The sequence below is a fragment of the Temnothorax nylanderi genome, unplaced genomic scaffold (genome assembly GCF_030848795.1).
Source record: "Temnothorax nylanderi isolate EJ_2023f unplaced genomic scaffold, tnyl_v1.0 TNYL_tig0009_pilon, whole genome shotgun sequence".
In the NCBI taxonomy this organism is placed as follows: Eukaryota; Metazoa; Arthropoda; class Insecta; order Hymenoptera; family Formicidae; genus Temnothorax; species Temnothorax nylanderi.
Genome location: NW_027249071.1, coordinates 1809250 through 1837158, shown reverse-complemented (window position 1 = coordinate 1837158; position 27909 = coordinate 1809250). Strand labels below are relative to the sequence as shown.

The following is a 27909-nucleotide window of genomic DNA, read 5'->3' as shown; positions in this document are numbered from 1 at the left end:
TTGATAATCACTAGCGTATGTATATGAGCATTTAGGAACTATCGAACTTTTTCTCGACCGCAGGCGCCGGAACACGAGTGAAGAAAAATAGCGCTTTCAAAGTTCAGAGAGAGGTCGATAGTTTTTGAATTACAGCCGATTGAAAATTAAAGGCGAGGTGAACTTCGAAAGTGTAAATAGGGAATAAAACCTAGTTCTCAGCGAATTTCGAGGGAACTTTATTTTAACGGCGGTTCAATTTGAGGCTTGATTACCGAGATTTACGAGATTTCCGAAACTATCTCGATACCGTCCGGCGCTGCAGATTCTTTAATTAACTAAGTGTTGATACATTCTGCATAAGTATACCGAGAAATCGTCAATTATGAATAATTGGAAATTAAAGAGTCTCGATTCATCAGTCTTCTGAATAGCGAGTAAATAATGAAATCATATTCTTGCAAATTAATGGCACTTAAATTGAAGTGCACTTTAATTTAATGCAATTTTAATGGGTTATTACTTATAAAGGCATATTTAATATTTTTAATTAACGCTGTAGAAAAAAATGTGACGTTCACTATCCTATATTTTTAGTTATTTATAATCGAATCTATTAGAACATGCTTTTTTTCTACCAGCTTGTAGTTTCTAATATTGTAGTCTCTTACCCTTTTTACGAACAATCAAATCAAAATCGATCTCAGAGAACAACTGAATGAATTCGTGGTTAAGGTTTGTCTTTCAGCTTAGTGGAATGCTATCGACTACGGCTCGATCGTCGATTTGGCAGCGCGTATACACGATAATTTTCCACCGTCTTGTGCGCCGATTCGAGCGCGAAGGTTCTGCACTTCCGGTTGGTAGGACTCCGGTCAACGAGCAATTTTCCGGCCGATTGGTCGACGAAACGTCGAACTTGCTGCAAGTCGATCTCCGCCGACAGCAAGAGACACTCTACTTGTTTACTTCATGCCGGTGGGGCAGATTCTCTACACGCACATCTTTCCTTCCTTAATTTCGTGAGGAAGATCTCACTGCTCGAATATCGTCAATTGACATCATATATCTATTTAATATACGTATAAAAGATAGCGTCTCAAACTTTTTATTATATTTTTGAATCACATATTTTTTATATTTAAATAATACAATTTTAAATAATTACTATAATTGGCTCATAATGTAAAGTTTGACTGGTCTTTTGAATATTAAATTGCGTATTAAGATAAATATACGCATGAAGGGATTCAACTCCTCATGGAGATCGATTTTATTGTTTACTTCGAGTCAAAGGTAGTCTGGACTCTTGTATGCTGTAGTTATCTATCCTCCACCATCGCCAGGATATAGACATCGTTTACCAATTAGTACGTCTGGTAAATTTCCGACTTGATCGCGGCGTTGAGGGTACCTTGCGCGCGTTACACCCATTTAATTAGACGAAATCATAAACGCACGATACTAAACAAATGTCGGTGCGAGCGCGCGCGCGCGCTGGGGAATATGAGCATGATGAAGTTTGATTATTATTTGTCCGTGCGCGTATAAATTCTAATCAACGTATATCATAGTTATATCAGCGAGAATGTCGAGTAAATTACGGCGACCACGCCGCATAACTCGAAGTTCGCATTCGGAAGTTAAAACCGCATTCGACCGTGCATAGTATTCTAATAAATACAGGTACGCCCTCGCCTTTTCCTCTAGAGATGATCGGAATGATTTTCTGCGGTTTGCCGAAACATTCGAAACATGCGTGCGCGCTCGTCGAATAGTAACTGAAATATTTTAACGGAGAGAGATAGTTTATAAACGGCCAAATATTTCAATCATATATAAATTACATTTCCTGGAAACGTGGAAAATTGAAAAAGGTCGCAAACAAACGTAAATTATTAAAACTCTGTTTAAAACACTGTTCGAAATATATTAATACAGATACATGAATTATATAAACCAGGACCACCAAGAGGAAAATTAAAATATCTCTAAGGAAAAAAATCGATCACCAGAAGCAGCGAAAGAATCCGTTCGGTTCGGAGAGGAATAAAGTAATTCTGCAAAATGCACGGTACTACATATGTGCGCGCCGCCAAATACACGGTCTGATCAATGAAGCGACTCGCTGGAAATGAACAAGGCGGCGCTGTATCGGACACGTACGAACAAAAAAAGGAACGACACCGGGGAAAGGGGGAGGAAAAAAGGCAAGGAAAGGGGGAGGGGGAAAAAAAGCAGAGCGAAACTGGGATGAGACCGCGTCGTGGCGGGGCTGTATGCGTCTCGTATGTTTATGTGCGCGAGGATCGTGTTTACCCGGGGGGGTTCGTATGCACTTGCATAAGCACCCCGGTGGTACCCGGCGGGGCGTGTACTCGGCGCACCCCCCGCCCCCCCCCCCCACCCCATCCGCAACTCCACTATTTACGGACGCGAGTAATTCATAACTCGTTTTTTCGTTAAGCCTGTCTTGCTCGGCTTATCTCCCTCTCGCCGCTCCTCCCCCCTTCCAACGTTTTCCTCTCTTTTTTCCAATCGGGCACGGTTTGCGTGGGCCTCATAAAAACGAGCTTTGATCGGGTGCGCCGAGCTGGACCGATCGTCAACCAGCGCGACCGGCGAAGTGTCGAGCCGAACTGCAGCTGCAGCCACATCGTCACATCGGACACACATACACTGGTGTATCTCCCTGTGTTGTGTGCGCGCGCGCGAGTGTATTTGTGTATGTCTGTACTCTAAAAGCTCGTTATTAGATCGCGCGCACGTGATCTTTTCTTTTCCCGCGGAATGCTCGCTTGATAAGCGAAGAGCCCTTAACGGCTCCCCTTTAGCAGCGAAGAAGAGAAAGCCTTTTAGCTCGGATCACAATGGCCGGCCGCGCCGCGCCGCGAAAATCGTGAGATTGCGAGACGAAAAATGTCTTTTTCTCTCTGCTGGGTAAGGCGATGTTGCACATGTCCGAATGGGTTTTTATATAAATGTTAACGTGTCGGAGAACGAGAGCGGTAACACGGTAACGTTTACCAACGTTGCAACGTTAAATTCTAAAGAAAAAGATAATTTATCGAACATATACAACTTGAAATTATTACTATTTTAATGCAGATTTTGATCGCAGGCATATGTGAGATTAACGTGACTAAAAGATCTCGATTTACATACGAAATCGCTCGTCCGGAATTTTTCGCCGGAGAAAAGTGGATTCCGACGTTATTAAAGAATACTCCTTCTGAGTTACTGACTCCCATATTTTCTGAGATATCAACGTACTCCGTAAAGTTCAATATTATACGGTTCGCACGCGGCAGAATTCTTCCCGGGCGCTTTTGACGCTCTAATCGACTCGCATTTTCCCGCAAGATACTTCTCGCCGGGATACGACCGCTTCCGCGCAAATATTTCCACGGACCGGCTTTTGAGCAAAGGTCAAACACCAATCGCGTTCCAGGTTTCCGGTTATTAAATCGAGACGGTATCCCGGTAATGCATAAGGTCTCGCTCATGGAATAAAACGAAAACGAGCGTGGTGTAAAAACCCTACGTACGAGGTAAAAAAAATATGGCCATACCGTTCCCCGACGGTTCGGATATCCCTTTCGCGCGTTTCGGAGCGCGCTCGAATTCCCGTTCGTCTGAAATATTTTACAACGCGGTCGTCGTGGTTACGAGCTGTAAATTCACGAACATCACGGACGATTCGTCGTACGGTCCGGATGTTCGCGTATGACGGATCGCTGGGTATACGATCGTCGACGAAATGACGGAATTCGTCCGGCAGTCGGCTACGTCGTGAAAATAAAGATCGGAAGGCGCGCGCGCGCGCGGACTCTCTCTCGTTCCGAAGAACCAATTCCCGAAGAAGCTGCGTAAACGTAAAAAAAAAAAAACGGAACGGGAATGTCGGCAGTCGGCAGTATAGGAAAAGAATTAGATAGAAAAAGAGCGGATATCTGGAACGTAAAACGCGTCGTTTACGTGCTAAAGTGTCGGCGAACGACGGACGTCCGCGTTGGATTGCACAGAAGATCCACAGTGGATTGCATTTACGTTGCACGTATGTAGCCGTCACGTTTATCGAAGTCATTAATTTGAGTGTCGTCAACACCAGGATGTAACACTCGTTCGACCAAAATTTGGTTTATTCATCATGTCGGAATAATCGATCGACCGAAGGTCGAAGTCGCGCATGTTCCGACAGCGACAAATGATTAATAGGTCAAACGATATATTTTACTCTTCGGTCTGCAAGTGAGTTGAAACGCTGTGTCCATCTTCGAACTGTGACAATGCGGATCAATTGCGAGTAGAATCGAAATGAAAAGAGAGCTCGTCGCATTGAGATACCATTAAAATTTTTATTTAAAAAGTCACACGAATTGAAAAGAAATCGTCGATTATACCAGCTATTTGTTCATTATTTCTATAATAATTTATAGAAATTAGTTATTATTTCTATATATGTTTATAGAAGATAAGCAAAATTTCATAACAGGGAAACAGCATGTAAATGCATCTTACAGGATGTGTATCCAATTTAGAATAAACTGAGATTTAAATAGATATGTAGTCCACAGTGGACGTACCTACTTAACTAAAATGCATTCTACGAATACATAATTGAATTACACGACGACGTACGTATCGCCAGAAAGAAGGCGGTAAATTTGACGTGTCCGACGTCTCGAGCGGGCTTTATAGATGTCGACATGCCAAGGCGGACGGGACCGCGAGAGGGAAGTCGCGATAATATACGTAACAATGTCGAAAGTCGAGAAACGAGGGATCGTAGAAATAGAATCCCCGGGTCGTTCCGTGTCGTGAAATCCGCCGTCGCCGCCACGCCACGCCGCGCCGTCGGGCGCGGCTGGGTCGAACGGAACGAAACGCGGAAGTTTTATGCAGTACACGAAGGCATCCAGCTCGATATACAACCGCGATAAGCACGTTTTTCCGATAAGGACGCCTCGCTCTCTCTCCTGTTGCACCGGCGCGAAAGTAGCGATCGGGAACGCTTGCCTCAGAATAGTTTCCAGCCTCAGAATAAGTTCCAACGCGTTGCCGGATATAGAAGTGGTCAATACGTGCTCTTGGGACGATTAAGGGATCTCGGTCGCTCACCTGTTTCGTTATCGCGATCTAATTTCGGGATCGTATCGGGCGCGCGCGGTATATTTAGATATTTAGATCAGACGACGACGTGTCTGACGCTGAGAATAGCGTTGCAAAATTATATAAAACAGGATATAAACATTTTCGGGCCTCCTTATATTAGGTGTTGCTCGACTAATTGCGGCTGTATTTTCGAAAAGTATTTTCCCACCGTTTTCGCCGCGGCATATATTAATAATAACAATCATAAATGTGATATCGGCGCGACGCGCGATATCGACCCACCTAGATATCGACCGCGACGAGCATAATGGTGCCCGAAATATATATTTTATTTCAGGAATTAATAATAACGATAGCGTGTGTAATAATAAAAGGAAGAAAGTGCATACGTTCAAACCTTTTCCTTTTCGATTATAGTCGCGTATACGGTTAAGAAGTATACGGTAATTGTGTACATAAATTATGATCAAGTGGAAGAGTTTAAGTTGTCCCGCGACTGGGCGATTGGGCGATAAATATCGCGAGCTCTATCCGAGACAGGTCGAAAGAGGGTGGCAGACGAGCCTCTCCATAAGACGCGGCTTTAGAACGGGGGGGATGGAATACATAAAGGAGAGAGAAAAAAAAATATGAATCTACAATGATTTATCAGAGTTGGTATCGTCCGCTGTCGTTGTATACACGAGACTTCCGTGACAGGAAGCCATTTTTCACGACGTTCACGAAGAATACTTGCGCCCGCCTGACATTTTAATCGATCTGTAAATACTTATCGGCGACGGCGAATGAGATCTGGTTAACTCGATGGACGTATGAAAATAATTACGCGCGGCAGCAAACGAGGAAGATTAAACAAATTGAGCGAAAAAAATTTTAATTCCACATTTCCAGAGCTCTGCGTCGGAAGTTAATGCAAAAAAGTTAGCGCGCATTGCACGCGAGTCTGACATTAGTTAATGATAATTAAAGCAGCATCCATCAAATACAGCGGATATGCGTCGGAAATATATACAAAGGACAGAATCATTATCGATAAATTCATCGCGTTAAAATTCATCGTTGATAATTTCGGAAAAATTGGACACAAAATACGCGCGGTAGTAACGAAAGAATGACGATAATTCGGACCTCTTTCCAATTGGCGTTTCCCTCGGCGTTTCCAAACTCCGCGATATTTTCCGTAATTCCGGCATGTGTATTCAAAATATTTTTTTTTTTTTCAACTACAATCTCGTACTCTTTTATAGAGTAGCGGCTCGTTGCACGAACGATTCGTTATTACGTGTGTCCCGGGTGCATCGTTGCGATCAATGCGAGCGCTCCGCTCGAGATGCACATAAATCGTGTGTCGCGTGCATGTAAACACACGGACGGACGAACGGACAGAGCTCTCGCTCGCTAGTGTATATGCGGAAGTATATTTGCGCGCACACATACACACCTCGCCGCCGTCGCGAACCGGAACTACTTGAAACCGTCCGAGCAGGTGCTTCGTAAAAGCCACACATCGGCGTTTTGGCACGGTTTCATTCTGCCGAAAGGATAGGTAAAAGCAGGAAAAAGTCGAGGTGGATCGCTCGTTCGCCGTGAACGGCTGATTTACCGTCGACTTCGAGAGATTTATGAGAAACTCGCGCATCTGATGTCGTAATTCCGCCTGTAATCACGTGTCTTATAATTCGCCGGCGTGTAATTCCGTATAAAACACTAACTTGCCTTACATCGATAAGCTAACTTTAACTTATCACGTTTCATCACACGTGCTCCAAAATTTTAGTCAAGATCGCCGTAAAGCTCGATCTCGCAGCGTCTTAACGTCCGGCATCACGGTCTTCGCGATTTTCTTTCGCTCTCGCTCGTCACGATTTCGTCTGCGCGCGAGCCGGTTCCGAGGAAAGATTTGCGCCCGCCCTCGGTTATCTATGCAATTCCAGCGTGGTCGCGATAAGTGCTCTCAGATTTACAGTTTAATGCACAACCGTCTTGCCCCGCGCTCGCGTTTCGCCCACCACTCGCCTCTAATTACTCCGGGCCGAGGCTTCGGCCTTAATTGAAATACCGAGTCCCCTTGCTAACGTTCGCCCGAGAGCCTGTCGTGGCGCCGGGCGCCGTTGTGAAGTATCGGTGCAAAATATTCAATCTTGTTACAGTCAGCACGATTACCGCTCTCGAGAGGTTCATTCTTCAACTTGGCGTCCTCGCAAATCGCGATCACGCCAAAGTCAGAAAAGCAAATTATCCGCGCACACTCGACAAATCTTTCTTTTGTCACTTTACTGATCGTACTTTTGACATTACTGTATTATTAAATCAATTACATTATCAATGACATTTCTCCGACAATCGTCGGGAATAATATAATGGCTTCCTTCCAAGTCGCCTTACATGAAAAATACTGATTTTCAGCGACGACGACATCATATCAGCCGACGATATCAAATATCGATCTTAGAGAGATATAAACTTTATCTGCGATTCGTGTCTTCGTCGATCGCGTCATTTCCCTGCAGACGAACCGCTTTCTTCGCGCCCCTTCCGCGCGCATATATCCGTCACAAAAATGAATTCACGAAATCTGCTCCCTGACATATAAAAGAATATCCCCCTCCTCCTTCCTCCTCTCCCGATCCGACCGTCTACGCGGCCTCTTCGTCTTCCCCTCGTCGTAGCAGGGAAACGCGAATCCCGGACGGCGTTTCTCATAAAGTCGCGAGCTGGCGCGTAATCGCGGGTATATTAAAGCGCGAGAAGATCAGCGTGGGGAAGATTCCGCGAAATAAGGAGAATTCCGCCGACGAACACTCGCACACACCGTATAAGCGCGGTATGACGAGCGTCAAACGAGAATCCGTGCACATCCGCGAGTAGCGTCTCGAAAATGATATGTGCCATGTCCCCGCGAGACCGCGAGGGCGGTAATTTTTTCGCAGTGTTGAAAGCGAGCTGTATAAAAATCATTAGTAATCCGCCGCGGAGGATAGAAGAACACAGGTAATTTTTAATTAACGCATGCTGCAAAAATTCCGCGAATCCGGTCGTTCTTTTTATCTAAGAAGTTCCGCGAAAAAATTCTGCATATCTCATTTGTCGGCTTATCTATGCTCGCTCGTCATTTTCGTTTGTCCTAATATTATGCAATAGTACAGCGATGTCTACGAGGCTTCTGCACTTATCGTGAATGTATACGCGATATACATACTCGGCTGATCGTTCCGTGCAAGGCACAGAAATAGCGGTCGATGGATGGAAAGATTGTAGGTTATTTCCCTGGCATAATATTAGCAACCGTGTCGTGCGCTTCTTTCTTTGTCCGACAACATTCAGACATTTAGATAATGACGCAGGCATGGCGCGTCATCGCGATATCACTTTGACGTAGCGTTCGCGGAAGCGATTAGCTGTAATTTCTATCACTCGATATCGATTCCAAGAATATCTCTCATTAGACCTTCCGATGAAAAGAAGGAAACGTGGACAATCGACGTTCCCGTCGTAATTTCAAACCTTTTTGCCGGGGCGTCGTCTCGTGTAACGTGAACGAGAAAGGCGGTTGGTTTCTTCGCGTATGTCGAGAATTCGGTGTCGAATTCGTTTTGTGTCTCCTTCGACGTTTCCGCGATGTCGAGTAACGGAAGCGTACGTTCGGTCAGATGAAGGATGACACTGAAACTATGAAAGTCACCGACCCTTCGGCGGAAGTTTCCGCGGCAAAACCAAGTCCGAGTCGTTCGTTCGCGCGAGTTCGCCGAAGAAACGTGAATCGATGAAAACGAGATGAACGACGCGGCGGGCATAAGTCGAGAAGAGAATTACGTTTTTTTTCTTCTTCTTTTTTTTACGCCTCTCTCGTGTCGTGCACTCAATCTCCCAGCTTGCGAGAGTAGTAAACGCTTAATGCCGATGCCCGCCGTCTTCCGTAGTAATTATTCGCCGCGCATCAAACTGAAAGAATTGTAACGCGGATAATAAAACTGCCTGGAACGAAGAATAAGATGTAAGCCGGGCAAGACGGGAGAAATGGCACGTCGCTTTTTATTGTCGACGTTCGCCGGTACGGCGTAAAAAATCTTTCCAAGGTGACGGTAAAAGAAATATGCGGTTTTTAAAAGCGCTCGCGCTTCACTAAAAAATACAGAGTGTGATAAATTTCATGTCAAATTTCACTTAGCGACATGTTTATGGGGCGATTTTATTTTGTGTAATATCTTCAATTGCAGCGTTGTATAACTTAAGACTTGATTCTCGTTATAATACAATATAATGATGTGGCACGTAACCATCGCTTTGATTTCGCGCAATTATTTATGACGTGAATTTATACAAGAGTATTAAAATGCGAATCGAAATGACACTATTTATGAGCCACCCAAGTAGTACGACCTTACGCTCGATCAGACGGCGTTTAATGCGAGGAAAGTAAGTAATTCTTTCTTCTCCGACTTCCCTTCCGCTCCGCGTCATCTTAATATCGTGATATCTGAGTAAAGGAATTCTTCGAGCAGCTGTCGCGCCCGTACCGCGACATTATTCTCGGAACCTTCCTAAGTGAGGATATTAATCGCTGAGAAGTTACGCTTGACCGAGTTTCTTCGGGATAAATGAAGAGGATAGCATGTCTGTTGAATGTAATCACGTTTCATCGAACGCGCCGTCACTTTGCATTATTTTTACTAATCAGATATTCGAGTATTTATTATTCGAGGCATATATGTTAAGCAATAACGAAGGCGATGAATATCTGCAGATAGATAAAGAAACTCGCCGTTATTTAAACTCGCATAATTGTGTAGTCAATTTAAAAGAATAATAATTTTGTAATCAAGGGAACTTTTTGTAGTTTCCGCAATTATCCCCTCCTCACTTCGTAGCGGAGTAAGAAATTTATCTTCGCTCGACAAACAACGAATGTTTGGACACGCTTCAGTTTTGCGGAACGGGGCGAAGAAAAACATCGGATCGGCCTTCGCGTTTTCTGGGCCGATTCTTCCCAGTGTGCTCCGGCGAGTAGTAAACACTTTAGCGTGTTCCCGCGGATATGTTCGACAAACACGTTCCAATAAGCACTTTTATCTCAGCTTTTAACGATGAATCGTACTCTCGGCGGCAGTGGGGCGTGAATAACTGGAACCGGGCCTCTCGTACATGTATACGAGCGATTAAAAGCGATACGTTACGTCGCGCGAACTCGCCCGCACGAATGCTTTAATGAGAGTACCTGATGGGGAGGTGGACCTATATTGACATTCCGGCATACACACACATACACACACATACACATACACATAGATATACCCGGGAAAGTGATGCCGCGCAGACGAAAGTGGAATAATTCACCACGTTCGTATATTTACGCGAACGCCGTAAGCGAAAGCTTGCGATTATCATGTTACGCGCTTCTCTGATAATAATTATTCCTGTTCTCGTGAACTGCAAAATTATCCTTCACCGACTGTGAAAGCGAACGCTTTCTTTCCGTTTCGCGCGAAATGTAGACATTTTAATAATGTCCCTTACAAATCGCGGAGCGCAAGAAGGAACCTGTTCGAGGCACCTACCGCAATTTTTCTTTTCAGTTTCCGCTATTTCGAGAATTACTCGCATTGTCTCGTGTGGCTCGCCTTAAACTTCTTCTCTACACGAATGCCATGAATAGACTTACCAATCCCGCGTTGCCTTCGCGACGAACTGTCTCTGGTTCTCCCTATCGATCGGCATGGAACGGTGATAGCGAGGATCATCACAGTTGACAACTGAATGGCAAACAAGGCGGGTCTCGTTTCGGTCGAGGATCGTGAGGTTGTAAGACGACGCCAGGAGCCGAGAAGCCATTCGATCCAAAGCCACCCACGATTTACCGGCCACCACCCAGGACGGAAACGCGCAATGCTGCGGTGGCTTTTCTGTAACGTGAAAAGATGGCCGTGGAGAGAGAGAATCCCCTATTTGTCGCCGTGGTTCTCTTCCGCGACGCAAATTTCGCAAATGTGTATTCATGATATTCTTCCCAATAAGAGGATTGAATCGGAATTATTTGCGAGTTCCCAAATATTTGACGCTCCTTCTCTCACGGACTTGCTTCTTTGTATATTTATCGTCCTCGTCTAACTACGTTAAATTTAGATTAAAACGTGAAAGCGCGGAACAATTATGGTTTAACAAACGGGAAAAATTGTACGCGTATTTAAACGGCGTTTCCACGAAAGTTTTGTCTCATTGGTATTCGCAATTATCGAAAATATTTTAGTGTTTTTTTTTTTTTAAAGCGAGACTCAAGATTGTAAAGTTGATTATCGCCGCAACGTCAACAGTTTAATTTCTGTAATTTCCATCTCCACATTGCAAATTCGGACGACTGTTAAATTCAAATGTAATTACGTGTCAAGAAATAGCTGCGGCTTTATTCTTAGGGAGCGCTGTAACTCCGCTTCTAACGCAGTTATTTCAAACTCGAAATGCATAATATATATACTGTAAGCTCGTTCCCGACTCTTTAAGTTCACGGGGTCCTCGAGCAGATAATCCGGCATAAGTAAACTTTGACCTCTCTTCTTCCTACGTCGCGTCGTAAACTTCGTTTCCAACGGCATGCCGGCTGTTTCCGGCGCATTATCAGGTTCTTGCACGCTTCGTGAAGGAATTCCGTCGAAAAAGGGGGAGGAGGGGGAGAGAAAATAGAAATCGGCCGGTATTCGACCGGTCCTCCATTCGGAATAATTCTGCGCTAATTACAGCGCACTTTTAACGGCGTTATATTCGTAACTAGCGTAATTATACGCGAGCGACATACGTCATACGCGAACGTGATGTATATTAACCAACTCATTAGCTTCATTAACACACTTACACACGCGCGTTGCATTACAACGCGTAATTCACGTGCGCATTGCATTGTCATTGTCGCTATAATGATTCGGAATTGTTCTCGCAATTACTGATAAAATATTAAAGTCGTATCGTTCGTGGAAATATTTAAAAAAAAATCGTAAAAATTAGATCGATTGTAATTTTGTAATAATATACATTTGAAGAATATGAAAAACTATTAAAAACGTCGTACGTCATAAGATGAAGTTACCACGTGCTGGCAACGGCGGCCGCTATACGTTGACGCAAATAATTTGCTATAAACGCGCGACAGCTCTGTCGCCGGCGAACAGTTATCCTGTCAATGGTCGATTGCTCACGGCCATCAATCACCATGCGCCGTGGAATTAATGGACCGTTAAAAATGCACGAGCAACAAAGTATGCTGCGTGCGTGCTGCATACTGCGACAGCCAGCCTGCGTGCAACTAAAAGCTAATCGATAATTCAATCGGGTGTATGCGTGCGCCGTAACGCTATAGGTCGCCGAAATTGCGCTGCTTATCGCGTACGTCGCCGCGGATGATAAGGGAGAGGCATAACGATGGCGATAAAGAAACGGCCACCCATCCGCATAATTGTTTCATTATGCGATCTATGTACCCGCGATATATAATTATCTTCTTATGCGTATTTTCTACGTGATACGTGGAAAGAATTGCGCACTGGTTTCTATCTAATTAAAATTCCTATCTTACCGGGGAAATTTTCAAATTTATGACAACTTGCATGCACGTTACATAATTTATAACAAAGAATTTTAAGTTATAATTAATTAGTTTCGGATTTTTGTTTCGCGCAAATTAATCTTCGCGCAAGACGCTAGAGAATAAAACTAGTTTGATGCACTCGGTATTACGTCACGAGGCGTCATCGACAAAGTGTTTCGCCAAACACGAATTATCGCAAGTACGCTAATGGCTTGGAATTTAAGTGCGAAGAAGAAACACGAATTTTCTTTTTAATGTTTTATCGCAGTCTTGCGACGTAAGAGCATGCCGTGTATAACAAAATGCGTATTAAAATGAGTCACGCCCGCGGCGAAATGGAAGAAGAAACGTATGCTTTGTTTAAAGTAAATTACGCTCATCCTCTTATCTTCCTTTGCAGTCAGACCGCATGTAATGCCATTGCATTACCGCGAAAAGATTGCAATTCCACAGTGCGGCGGTTATTTGAAAACGGCAATCTAAAATGAAAATAGTATCTCCCGCGGAAAACGTTGCGGGAGTCCTCCGCATTAAATATGATTGTTCATACTGAAGCCAATTTTTTAATCGTCTCGTTGTACAAAGAAACTAGCTTCTGAAATATGGGATATGAAGATAAAAACTTTCTTAAAAACGACTCCCAATCAGATTTGCTCGAGAAAAGAAACGATGCGAAACTTAACAATACGGAATGCAAAGAGTATGCGGGAATATGCAAAAATGTTTCAAAATCTAATATCTGTTGTACGATATATACTACTACTATTCCGATATTTCATAAATACGTATATGTGCATTTCCACCGCGCGATGATATTCTGCGTTTTTCGCGTAACTGTATTTCTTCCGTTACTGTACATACTTGTTCTGGCTTTCTACTCTTCTCGCTTTATCACAATATTTTTCGCGAAAATCCTAATGCACGGCAGTTTTCGAAACAACGTGTAAACCGCGTTTTAAAACTATCGCGATCTCTTCCTAGTGGAAAGATTAGGATATATTTCGATTAATTATTCCTTTAAATATATCTCGCTCGAAGTTATCGTCAGCATCGTCGCATTTGCATACAATTCTTACGAACCGATTATAAGCGTGTACGGTGAAATAGTACAAGAAAGAATAAGAAAGGGACGTGAATTTACATATCGGTCAGATAGAATTTATCGCGCGTTGGCGAATAACGTTCTCTTCATCTAACGCGGGGCGGGCACTTCGGGGCGCGGGAAGCCCGGCGTAGCTCGAGATCCCGGGGCTAATCTGCTTCCTGGAAAGTTTAAATGGAAACGCGGTACCCGGTAGGGGGTTAACGAAACATCCGCGACGCCCGTGGTAAGGGCGCCGTTGAAAAATTTTTAAGCTGCTTAACGCTCGAGTTGAATTTCCTCTAGCAGCCGCGGCAGCGATTTCGAAATATTAAGCGGCAGCTTTGTCACTCCTCGATAACATGTCTGTCGATTGCGTGACGGACCGCGTATAATAAACGTTAGCAGCGATATTAATACACAACGAGATGATAATAATAAAATAACATCCGAGATTCGTCGCGGTTGGAATGGAAAAATTCGAGCGTGCCGAGCGAAAATCAAAAGCGGATAAACTGGAGACCCATTTGACAGGTTTATTCGATAACGACGGCTCACCGCGGAGCTCATCCTTCTTCACAATGAATATACTCAGTCATACCGGATCGTCCCCGGCGTACATTGCGTCCGTTCGACCGAGCCGCCCGCGCCCGTTCGTCGCCCTCAATATGGTTAACCGTGAATCCTGCGACAAGAGCGTCCCAAACCGGCAGGGCTACGTGTAGCTATGCGATACCGTGGAATACCCGAAGTACCTGGCGTTGACCGCCGGACGAGGCCAACGCTAGTATGCCGGACAAGAATCCGATCTGGTGTCCGCAGGCACTCTCATAGTTTACGTGCTCTGTGCTCTCGTTCTCGGGACCTCCGCACGTACGGCGGCTCCGAGGTATATACGCGCCGATCCGCCACCATTGCCACTCATCGCTATATATATCGATTAACAGCCCCTCGTGGAATTTCGATCGTTATATTCGATCTTATGCGTCTCGCGCGACGAACGCCGAAACGCGGCCAACTCGTCGCGCCGCGAGTAATCGCGATCGGCGCTATTCTAGGAAATCGGACAATCTTTTTCTAATTTTTTTTTCCAGATTAATCTTTACGCATTTAGCGTTAAAATATATTAAAATAGTTTGTACGCTTAACAGATAGCGAAAAATATATTCTTGGAAGATATTAAAAGACAGCGCTATTCCAGGAAGTCGAACAATCCTTTTCTAATTGTTTTTTTTTTAAGCTTGATCTTTACGAATTCAGCATTAAAATATATTAGAATAGTTTGTACGCTTAATAGACCGCGGAAAAAATATTTTTGGAAGATATTAAGATAATAAAAAGATGGAGAGGACTCACTCTGTGTCATCTTGAACGTTCTGGCGGCCTCGCTGACGCTGATCAATCCATTGCAGGCGGCATCCGAGCTCTGCGCGAGGTTCCACGTGTTGTTCGATGGATTTGTGTAAATAAAGCATCTATAGCTCTCCTCGTCGCTTGTTTTACGATCGTTACGATCGCTGTGCAAACGCGCGACCATGTAATTTGTGCTGCCCTCCCTCCAATGAGCCAGACACTCCAATTCTACGTCTAGAAAAACAAAACCGTTACAACTGCAAATTGGCATGTATCCAATAATAACCGTTGTTATTTTTTTTTTCGCTCTTTTTTCCCCTCCCCAACTTTATACCCGGGATACACGAGTGATCCGTTGATGTGTACATACACGGCCGTTGCGGCGCAAACGTTTACGGGGCTTTACAGAAAACATAAACTGCAGCGCGCGTTAGAGTTAGCCAGCTGACGGGGAGGTTTTCGCGAAGGTATATCAAAGCGAAACGAAAATTCGGTCGTGATTCTCCAGCCTACGCGCGACCCTATTAGTAACAGAGTCGTAAATAGAAGTTTATCGCCGCTGTGTCCCCGGATAAAGCTATCTGCAGAAGTTATAAACGTGGGTAAACGATATATGAATGTTCATGAAAACGCATTATACCATACGTATTCGCGTACGCGGATCCGCGGGACGTGTGTTGCGCGCGATGCAGCGCGCGCAGCGCCCGTGTATTCATTTATCCGCGTGCAGCGTATCGAGATAGACGATCGGGCACGGGCCGATGATAATTGCGCAAAATCGTTTGGACAAGCCCAGCAACAAATGGTAATTGACAAGGCCATTAATCATTCATTCCGAAGCCGCGAGCTTTATTGACCGTTACAGGCCTTGCGCGTCGTGTTAATTAATGTCAAAGCGGATGTTAACGTCACCGCGGGAACACCGCCGACGTCATAATTCCTTTTTACGTGCCGAAATGCCGCGCGCGCCGTAACGACATGACGAGTCGACGAGTCGGAACACTTATTTCGCGTATAATTCAATCACACGGTAAATCTCGTTTCCGATAACCAGAATCAGTCCTCCGATATTTCTCCGCTCGCAATAATCGGGAGTTGCCATTTGTACACATTTTATTGTGTTTCTTTTAATAAATTCACTTTTTTGCTATGGAAAGTCGACGAAAAATTCAAAATAAATTTAAATATTAAAATTTCGCGGGGGAAAAAAACATAAATGAGAGAAAACTCGATGGCAATAAAGCTACGAATTGTAACTTTACATTCGCGGCGTACTTAAAAATTTGCGTCAATGTATCGAGGCACTCTCGGCGAGCGCTTTATAACTGTAGATTGTGACGAATTAATTATGTTATACAATAACAAAATGTCACTAGGCAGTGATTGGACCCGCGCACGTTGCATAATTCATAATTGTTTAGGGTATTCACTTGACAAATTATGAGCGTTTGTAAACAGGTATAACACAATTGCCGTGTAAATGGATACTGCACAATGCATGTTGGTATAACAATATTATTTTATACGCGGTATCTATTGTACGGCGCCCATTTGTTGTACGGTATCAAAGAATCCCGTAGAAAACGGGCCGGTAACGCCGTAATCAAAGTATAATCGTTTGCATTGCGCTGGAAAGAATATAAAACAGGATACGCGCGTTATCTCCAAATCTCCCGGCCAGATTTCCCGGCGCGCTCTCGCTGCCCAATTATGACTTTCCGTTTTAAACCCCACGACCCACAAATCGCAACGATTACTTGCATCACAATTATTCTTCAGGCTATCCAAATACTTAAGTCACGAATATGAGCATCCTCCCTTAATATGATAAAATGAACGAAAAAAAGACATCTAAAGATTAAATAGGCCGCACCGTAATTGACATTCGATTTATCTGTGTGTAAAATGAGGTCGTCACATGCCAGCACGATATAATGACACGGGGAGAATACTGACCCACGCTTTCGGACGAGTGAACGTTGGCGCACGCTTGGTAGCGCAGGAGCAGACGCGAGTCCTGCGTGCACGCTTCCGCCCGTGACCGCGGCGAATTGCACTCGCCCTCGCCCTGGCTGTACGTGAACTCCAAGGGACCCTTAATGGGACAGGGCAGCGGCGCTGCATTGGAGCGAAACAGAGAGACCAGAGTGGCGTCGCTGGTCAACGTGCCGCATTGGGTCAGCAGACTTGGTTCCGGTGAATCGCTTGTGCAATAAGCTAATAACAACAGCGAAACGTAACGTTGCATCATCGTTCCTTGTAAATGTCGCGACGAGGATGACGAAACATAGGTACATTGGGTTCATTTCGTTTATTCAAAATAAAATTCCAAAGAAATTGCGATCTACGAGGAGGAAAGCTATTACACCGAGATAACAGATAAAACAAGAAAGAAACTGAGACATAGATAAAAAGGAATAGCGATTTTTGTTCTGATATTCTGATAATTAAGTTTCTTTTGCGAAAAGAAGAAATGAAAAAGAAACTAGACAAGAAAGAAGAGAAATATTAAAATAACGACATAATGTAAGATAATATATTTTATCAGGCACAAAGAAGACAAAAGATTTTAACGAGATTCAGTGATTCATAAGTTTTTACGATGCTCTGAATTAAAAAGCTAAACATCCTTTTTAAAGAACGGAACAGAATGTCATTTAAAATCTTAGTAATTAGCAATTTCCATGTCTTACTTTCTTTGTATTGCAGAACGTTGGCATGTTGCGCGTGCATTACAATACACCGGTAACATCTGTACTTCCTGAAACAGAAACGGAAAAAATAGTTTTGAGTGTTATTTTATCTATATAGTTTTTACAAATTTCACCCATTTATATTACGAATTGAAATCTATAGAAATAAAATCTACGCTATATCGTTATATAGCTCCGCAATCTGCTTTTTATGAAACAAATCCGCCCACATGAAAGCGCGCTTTGAAAGAAGCTTCGCTTTTAAATGACAGCATCCAAAAAATTTAAAAAGCATATATTTTTAAATAATTTTCATACGTACGGATGATTCATACGCAAAACTATATACGTAATTTAAGCAAAGAGAAAAATTGTGAAAAATCAGCGAATCATTTGTCAAGTATTAAGATAGATTTATACTTTATAATTGTCCGATATTCCACATATATAAAAAAGAGTCCATTTCATAAAATTGTGAGAGAGCACATTTTATTCAACGTGTAATTACTTCGAACGATTTGTTTCAAACGCAGTATGCCGCGTTGTGCTTACGCCCGCTGTCGTTCCTCACCGCGGTGACTGTATTTACGTTGATTTCCGCTCTGGAAAAAGGTATAAACCATCGCGGGCCGTCCTATTTGAATACCGCGTAAATTTACAAACCAAATATCGAAGTAATTTCTGTCGCGCGCGGCGGTGGCGGCGGCGCTCGCGAATTTTGCTATCGCACTCGCAATGGACGCGGCGATTTCGCCGATTATCATCCTTTTCAAAATGCACCGCTAAAGCGGATTAATATCGTTACAAGCCCGGAGCTGTCCCGGTGCGCATAGTAACAGATGCACTGGTGGCGGAGTGGCGATAGTAGCCGGAAACTATATCGGACTGACAGCCGGGAACAAAGGTAAACTTCGACTTAAGCCACCAAAGGGGAGAAAGAGAGAGAGAGAGAGAGAGAGAGAGAGAGGGGGAGGGTACCGGAGGGTTGGAAAGGGGTGAACCGGGAAAAGGGGTAGAACGGGAAACAGTGGAGAAGCTGCGAGAGAAGGTAAGTTGCGGACTCGGGCTAAGTAAGCAAGGTGCCAACTAGTAAGGACACAAGACAAGCTCCGAAAGTTTTAAGTAGCTATGCGATACTATACTCGTTGGACTCCCCTCTCTCTCTCTCTCTCCTTTTCTTCCTCCCTCTCTCTTTCTCTCTCACTTATTCTAGCGACGTCATTATTGCACTGCGTTTGTCTTTTCGCTCATGCAGCCTTGTCCCTCACACGCGTGTCCCGATTTCTCTCAGCTCGTGGGAACTGGTTCAGCAACGACAGCGATCGATCGATAGGGAAAAATTCGATTTCGGACTTAAGTTAAAGCGGGAGTTGCGGGCAACTCTTAATGGGTTTTAAATCGTCGACGCAATCTCTCCATCGTCGCGGAAACGCATAAACGGTCCGCACGAACTCGCGCCGGCCATGATCCGAAAGTTACGAAGTTTGTTTGCACGTTTCGACGCAAGCTCGCGTCTCCGAAAACGATTCGGACCGCGGGCATCGTCCCGAGCGATCGTATTCCACAATGCGGGAGAGAGACCGCAACGGATAGCCTGGTAACGCAGCTGTTCGCAGTTAAATGCGGACGCCTTTGTCTGGAGAAACGGAGCGCTTTGTCAATAGAAATCGCCCCGCCGAAATTGTCATCACTTCGCGTGAGTATTTCTCTAATGACTTTTCTCGCGGACTTCTCTCGCACTACGATCACACAATCTTCGTTTTTCATTATTATAAATTATAAACTTCCATAATTATAAATTTCGCTTCGTCGTCTTACCCGAAGACGACGTACGTGATTCGTTGCTTTCTCTCCAAACATTCAAACATGTTCGAAGGCGCTGCTCCATCCGCGCCTAAGTTTTCTCTCTCTTTGATAAGTCACTTTCGCATCAGTGATCTTATCGTCATCGTTGGCATAGTAATGAAAATTTGTTCGATTTTTAAATATTTGCGATTCTCAGTGTTAAAAACCATTCTAATTCGAACCTTTCTTCCCTAAAGTAATAGCAATTAGACATTTACGAATCACGCAAATATTCAACATTAATTATTATAAAGATTCTGATATGTCACGGATTCCTCTTGTAATACGTTACGTATAAATCACGATAAAGTTAATGACGGCGAACACTTGTGTGTTCGTCATAAACCGTCTTGATTTCGCCGCTTGATCCAGTCACCTCGTTCATTCCCCGCCGAACGTATTTACTTAATCGTTAAGCCAAATGGTTTATGTTAAGTCGAGTATTCGCATTTTAACGAGAGAGTCGCCGTTAAAGTCACCCTTCCTCGACCCTCGACAATTCTGATGCTTCATCGCTCGATGAACTTCGCACTAATAACGCGAGACGAGAGACGAGAGACGAGACGAGATGAGAGATCGTTTCTCGTTCTTCCCGTTCATTCCTTCACCGTCTCTCGTCGGATAATATATCTATATTAATATAAACCTGCCATGATCTTCCCATTACGCGTGAGTTATTAATGACGTGAATTATTAACACAAAATTATCTCCGGGGAGTAAGCAACAATTTCAAATACGATATCGATCTCGCGTGTGCCACGAGATCCGCGGATAAGGGAATTTCGGTGAAGGATTAATAAACCCGCCTGATTCCGTCGTTATCTTGCATACGACGACTATATCTCAATATGTTAATTTGCAACGTCGATTTCCGCTCTCGCGCACGAAACTTTTGTTTCTTTTGCATAAACGTCCCCGCGTCTCCGTTCGTAATCCATACGTCGAATCGCGTTCCGCGTTTGTGTTTTAATCCGATCGCTACCCTGCACCGTTGGCGTCGAACATTTCAGAATGCAAATTCGTAATCTTCTGTTTTCACATGTTGACATCTTGCGTAAACATCCGGTACAGCGTAATCCACATATTCCATTCAGTTTCGCTCGTATCGGATTATCGCGAACCGCTGATATTACAGAGAGTGATAATAACTAGTTTTTATCTCGTCATTTTGTGAATAACGGAAACGTGCGGGGGTGACGTTGCGGAAATGATCCTCCACTGTCGTTCAAACTTACAAATTAGCATGTAAATTTTTTTCGAATAAAAGAAGAAGGAAAGGATATTTCGGAAGAACGTTTGAAACGATTCCGAATGCGATTCCGAACAAAGACAAAGAAGAGATAAAGAAGAAACGGAGTATCCTAATGCATCATGATTAGCCAAGATACAGCGACGGGTAAAAACATAGCGAGGGCTGAGTCTCGTCGAAGTATCAAGATCCAAATTGCCGATCACGGGGCAATGATACTATTTGCATTGTCTAATAGCTGGATAGCGTGCGAAGGGCGCGCGCTACCCTCAGTTTTACCCTCCCGCTCTCTCTCACTCTGTCTCTCTCTCTTTCGAGGAGCGTCTGACACGGTCTCGCTCGCCAAAACCCGTTTCCCGGAGCATGGTTTATTGATTTCTCTAGTGCGTAAATACGTGGCATGGCACTCCGCTAACGACGCCCACGAGAGAGCATTGCGACGCGAACGAACGCGTACGACCGCGTCGCCGAAAGCAACGTTTTCATAAATTATCGTTCGGTCCCCGGCGTCCTCGTCGAGAGAGGGTGCGGTGAACTTTTTGGCCACGCCGTTACGATCATTATCCGCAAATTGTCCGCAGAGGTTGGAAATCAGACCAGAAATGGATCGTAAACGAGACCGCGAAGAGAATCTGCAAACAATTTAAAACTATTGCGCGATTTCGAAAATTAGGTGCTTCAACATCGCAGAATCGAATGCGATTAAATTCGTGTCAATTAGCGTTCGTTCCGTGTATCGATTTTATAAATTACGTAAATATGTAAAAAATCAATCTTTAACTCGAATATAATTTTTTCTCCACGCAATTTATATATCTCTTGTTCTAGCAATTATATACTAGATACGTAAATATATGGCGGCGACTCGTGAGATTAAATTGGTTCGCGTTAATTTTACTGAATAAAGTACATTGCGTCGCGTGTGTTCAATATTCAACACCCCGCAAAACAGGGCAAAATTAGTAACACAAAGATAACACAGCGGTACGAAGTGGAAACGTTGTAGACCAGCGCAAGTGCGTAAATACCGAGGAGATTCTTCGCGGTAAGGTTGTTACACAAAGCGGCGAAAATGAACCGCCCGCGAAACAAAAGCAATCTGTCCATACATTATCACCTCGCGGTATCTGCAATGAGATCTTTTAAATGGGTTATACCCGGCGTTAACTGGGTACCACATACACACATACAAACAAACACACACATACACACATGTAATTTTCACGCAATACATTTTATCTAGTGGTTATATTACCTCCCGTTCTTGCGCCGATGCGCGCCTCCTGCGATGACTATGGTTCGATGAACGCAATTAAATCTGCTTATCGTAAACATAATTAAATCACATTTACTTATATTATGATTAAACTGCACGTGTCCCTTTTATAAATTCAATTTTCGAAAAGTGTTACGTTAATTTACGTTTGCAAAGCCGCTTAACTTTTTTGGAAAACCCGGGAAAACCTATTTCTTTAGATTGATATTTCTCTTCAGTAAGTAGGGTTTTTCATTTATTAATAAATACAAACTGACGCTCGCATTTAATGTCGGTAAGCATTTATCTGCGCTAAATGTAACGCAATGCCGCGTTTAAACAAATCTTATGCGAGTGCTCGTATTTCTGTCCAGATCCAACGAGCACACGTTCACACATGAAAACAACATTGTTTTGAACAATCACGGAGGTACGCAAATTTATTGTGGAAGGCGGATTACGAATATCGACGGGGTGACCCGGTTTACGCTACCCACGGTGTCACATACCCCTTAAATGCCTATATACACGCATACACACACGCATAAACACACGCTCACCGTTCGGGGGGAGAACTAAAGCCCGTGAGCTTAAACTTAGGTGCCAACCAATCACGGCCGCCGAACTGACATAAAGCCAAGGCTTTGAGCTCGAATTAAATTTTAAGCGAGAACGTAGCCCGCAGCGTCACGCATCGCGACGGGTTATCTGCGCTGATAACGCGAGACGGCGCGATGTTGCAGGAATAAATGCATGCGCTATCGAAGAAAACTTCCGAGAAGCACGGGATATCCCCGCGTGGATCTTTCGTTAACATTATATTCGTTAATATTAATATAAACAAGCGTATCGTAATAATAAGAATATTTTTAAATATAAAAAGTATTAATAATAAAAACGCAGTAATTAGCATTTTTATTCCGTTCTTCGTTGCGTTATAAAATATATAATTTTTACCTAGAGTACAAATAATGTATTTTGTAATATATTCCTGTAGACTGTGTAAATCTTTTAATATAAATGTTAAATTGATAACAGGATCGCGAAGCAAGCCAGCGTTTATTGTAATGACGATCGATAAAATTCTACGAGGCGGCATTAAGCTCGGACTTCCCTCATTGCGATTGGAGCGTGAACTTGCGCGAAGAAATAATGAAGTAACAAAATCGCGAATCTACGACTTGCACGGTGACTTCTCGTCGCGCCGTTTCCTGCCGAGAAAAGCGGAAACTTTTTCACGGGAGCTTACGACATTACGACAAGAAAGTTTCGGCGTCTACGAGGAGTTCTCAGACAGGGAATGTGGATCACGTAGATCAAAGGCATACAATGTAAGATACTCCCGATGTATGACGGAGAAACACTTTTCGAAATTGATGCGCTTATTCTCTGTGAAAAAAGCCGATTTATTCTGGTTTGTCTACCGTAACCGATTACGAAAGTTCATGCGATGTAATGCAAACGCGTACGTAGATTCCAGAATTTTACCGCTATTTAAAACGTTGTAATCCAACTGATAAAATTTTAAAACTATGATACCAATTAAAAAATGAGCGTAACAGTCTAACATAGTAAAATATTACTTTGCAAGTAGGTATCACAAAAATATTTAGATATTTATACCGTAAATTCAGTTAAAATTAAGTGCGCTACGAATGCAATGGAAATCATAAGTCATTCCGTCGTGTGCGGGCTCTTTTGAGAAATTTCTAAAACCACCATTTGATGAAAGAAAGACAAGGTTGATCCAGTAATATTTTAATCATTATGCGGGATTTGTTTAGGAAAGGGGTAGTAGAGACACGTGCGGTTCTGTGTGTAAACACACCTGAATTCGAAATCACGTACACGTTAAGCTCGCGAGAGCTTAGTGACAAAACAAATTCGCGCTTTCAGCCCTGTATATTATCTGGCGTGTTTGCTAAAACGTGAATTTATTCATGTCCGGACGAGATTAAAAAAGGAGTTCCTCCGCTTTCTTGTTTCCGCCGTAAATTATGCAATTGTGTACCTCGTCGTTTCCGCGTTTCTGCGAGACAGAATTTTTTGACGCAGGAAGGAACTATAACTTTTTAAAGCAGGTATAAACGATTACGCGAGCAATACATTTCTACGCGAGCGCGACCGCCATTTGTTAAACGCGACCGGACAAAACGGGCGCGTTTCGTGTATAATGTTCTTCGCGTTTTTCGCCAAAACATAAATTTCCCTGCGTATATAGGCTCGCTTCCCTCTCATCGGGCAAATAAAAGCCCCGGCCGCCGAACATAAAGAACGACCGGTTCTGGCTGGTTTCACTGGCCGACATTCTCATCCTCATGTAATATAATTGAGGAACGAATATTTTTAGAAAAGAGTGACAGCAAAAGGGCATTAATAGGTACACGTGTTTCCACTCGTGTATACGTCAAGTGTCAATGCAAATTTATACAGTCAGCGTAGAATTATTTCCATAAATTTCGTGAGTAAAAGGACTCTAATTTTGATACATCCTCTCTGTAATATATTTTTCTCAATTCTTTTTAATGTGAAAAAAATTATAAGAAATATTAATTTAAAAAAATCGATATTATCAGTATTTATTGATTCTCCTACACTGCTTTAATTTATTCTCTATTCGTTTTCGGGTCCTGGACACAAAAAAAGAAATATATAGCGGTAGAAAATATAGATACTGCGATTACCGCTGATGGGATTGGATCGACTAAATGGATTCGCGTAAAATGTGGTAAAGGCAGAGTTAAAAAGTCACTCGAGCCATGGCAGTTCTAATTTCTCTCGACGCCGAGTCAACAGGAGAAGCGGGACGCATGTCGGCGTGCATGGCGTTCGGTGCATCCGAAAATACACGGCGACACGTAGTCTGGGTCGGCCGTCTGGGTTGACCGAATGCCCGGCGACCTCGTTCGGCAAGATATCACTGAATCATGAGTGCCAGGCTCGAATCGAATGTCGTTACGTGCGTTCGTGGCGGTATCCGGTATGTCGGGTATGTGTACGCGGCTCTCGACTCTGCTTCACGCAGTCCGCAGGATAAAATAGAACAGCCAGAAAAAAAGCACAACCAGAGAAAGAGAGAGAGAGAGAGAGAGAGAGAGAGAGAGAGGAGAGAGAAACCGAGATAGACGAGATAGAGAAGGGGTAGCGGGGAGGAAGAGGAGAAGAGAGGTAGGTTTAGTATCACGGTTGCCGTGCGGGCACAATTTGGAAACCCGATATCTCAGCCGCGGACGCGGTTGTAACGTCGAAAACCTATTACGTTACAAAGCCGCGTCGTATGCGAAACCGAAATAATTCACGCGCGAGTCGATGCGATGGCCACCAAACCGAATGCGCAACCCGGCAGACTGTTATGTACCTTCCCGCGCGACGCGCGCTCGCTGGCTACTATTTCGAGTATCATTGATCGATCGATGAAATATCTATCGATATTTGGCGGGCGAAAAGTTACAGTGAATGCGCGGTGGTTCACGCGAGAAACTATTGCCTTTATCGCAGCGACATCGTGATCCGAACCGTTCTCTTGCCGCGCTTGCTCGTGCAGAGAAAAAGATATAGGCCATGATAGAGAGTTATATCATTATATTACTTAAGTGCACTTAAGATATAAATAATTTTGTCAAAGATACGTATATATAAAAGCATTAACCCATAAACGTCAATAAAACGCCAATAAATAATTATGTCGATAACACGTTGAGACTAACGATCATGATGAATAAATAGTTTGCTATTTCTGCACTGCCGTTTCACTCAACGAAATCTCACGTACAAATTAATTTTTAATAATTCTCGGAATGTATACAATAAAACAATGTTAGACTATTTATATTTCAATTTGCGTAAAATCTGCAGCAGAAGTTGAACATTCGGTTAAATATTAAAAAATGTATACATCTCTCATTTCTCTTTAAACGTTTAAATATTTATTTCTAGCAAATGGAGAATGCCCGCTTGGGATTGAGGGATAATTAAAAAATAAATTCATTGAGAGAAACTCAGCAAATGACGGTAGATAACATATTTTTAAAAGATAATTCTCATTTTCTTTTTTCATTTTAACAAGTGAATTATAAAAAATATTTTAGCCAAGCACGTAACACTGAAAGCATTAATATCTCTCTCAAATTATTTATTTCTCTTCAGTCGAAAGTATTCCTACCGGTTGTTGTAATCGCACAGTAGCTCATAATTCAAGCGAATGACTGATCTCCTGCATATTTGATCGTACTTCTTCAGACTACTTGTAGAACGAGAACAAAGCGAGCGTGGCATGCGCGCAAAAGAGGAACGGGGGAAAGAGGAAGGATGGAAATCCGAGGATGTTACGACCGGCCGCAGGCATCGATGTAACGTCGAAAACCTATCGCGTTACAAAGGCACGGCGCACATGGAAATCGAAATAATTCACATAGTTTTGTTTTGGCGAGCACGCAAATACGCAATACGGACGATTCGACGTTTCTACGCGACCGCGAAAGGGGTAGAGAAATGGGGAAGCGCGATAGAGGGATGGCGGAAAGAGAAATTTGTTTTCCTGAAGCACCCTTTGTGAAAACAAAAATGAGTCGGTAATGCCAGTACAATTTTGAAACGCGAGACGCGGAATGTAAATTACCGCGGTGCATTCGGCAAAATTTTCGAGACAGTACATATACTTACACTACTGTAAAAGTAAGTGATACAACATGACAAATGTATGTAACGTAAGAGAGAAAAGTCAGGGCGAGGAACAACGCGAATAAAGAAGTCTGCAACGATAAACAACTACATTATCAGGGTTCGCGCGTTTTCACGGTAAAATCGATCGTCCACGGTGCGAACATTACGTAAACAACCTCACGTATCGTATATTCATGTATCCGTATAAATCCGAAAAAATGCGGGTTCTTCTTCGGCGAGTTACCATCGCGGGCGTTATAAAGTTCGCAGAAAAAAAAGAATCTATTAACGAGGTAGAGGCCGCGCGCTCCCGATGGGATCACAATTAAAAAGCTTCCGCCTCCCGGCCGACCCGCCGCGCACCGCCCCGTTCGAGGACTAATTTCGCCGCGAGTTTTATTATATCCTCTCTCTTTCTCACTCTTCCTTTTTCTCCACCCTGGCGCAACTCATTACGGACCTTATGCCTACACGCGCACAAATTGCGAAAAAGTTCTGCTCGGAAGAAGCGCGCGGCGGAGTAACGATGTCGAACATTAGCGAATGGAAACGCTTTTTTTTTGTGCGGAGAATCGATTTGCCAATTCGTCGTCCCTGTGTTTTTCCCCATGTCTGGCAGATATTTAACTACCGTTCAAAATTTTCTATTGGATCTCAAACATCAATGTTTAACATTGAACGTCATATTGCTGTAGTGTGCAAATAGCTGCGAGAGAAATTCCGGTATTAATCTGGGCGCGCGTTTTCACAGGGAGTCTTTTTTTTATTGTCCGCACATGTCAACCCTTTTTAATAAAACCCTGCTATATAATAAACATGTAATAAAGCCTGCTTTAATAAAGCACACAAGTTTTTTAACCGGTCTTTCTCCGTAATACGGTTTTTCGCGTTCTACCAGAAATGTGTAATTCAGCACACGCTTTTCTCTCTCAAAGAATACTTTTTAATCGTCAAACCGACTATTTATTGCAGCGGAAAATCGAAAAACGTTAGAAAAATTTGTCTAGGAAGCTATAGCATGGACAGTTACATGTACACGTTACATGCAATCTATTGATGCATTATTTACTTGGATTCGACTAGCAGAGAGAAGATGCACGTAC

The 27909-nt window shown here is 43.3% G+C and overlaps 1 protein-coding gene across 4 annotated transcripts in view; it reads right to left on the bottom strand.

Annotated features, from left to right (window-relative positions):
* Positions 1–27909, bottom strand: part of LOC139787343 (uncharacterized) — a 238716-nt gene that overhangs the window by 18557 nt on the left and 192250 nt on the right. For all 4 annotated transcript variants that reach the window (XM_071726452.1, XM_071726448.1, XM_071726445.1 and 1 more), the window contains 4 exons: positions 17795–17862; positions 17058–17318; positions 15105–15335; positions 10754–10994 (listed from right to left, as the gene is read on the bottom strand). In XM_071726452.1, coding sequence (XP_071582553.1) covers positions 10754–10994; positions 15105–15335; positions 17058–17318; positions 17795–17862 — 801 coding nt within the window. The remainder of the gene's footprint in view (positions 1–10753; positions 10995–15104; positions 15336–17057; positions 17319–17794; positions 17863–27909) is intronic.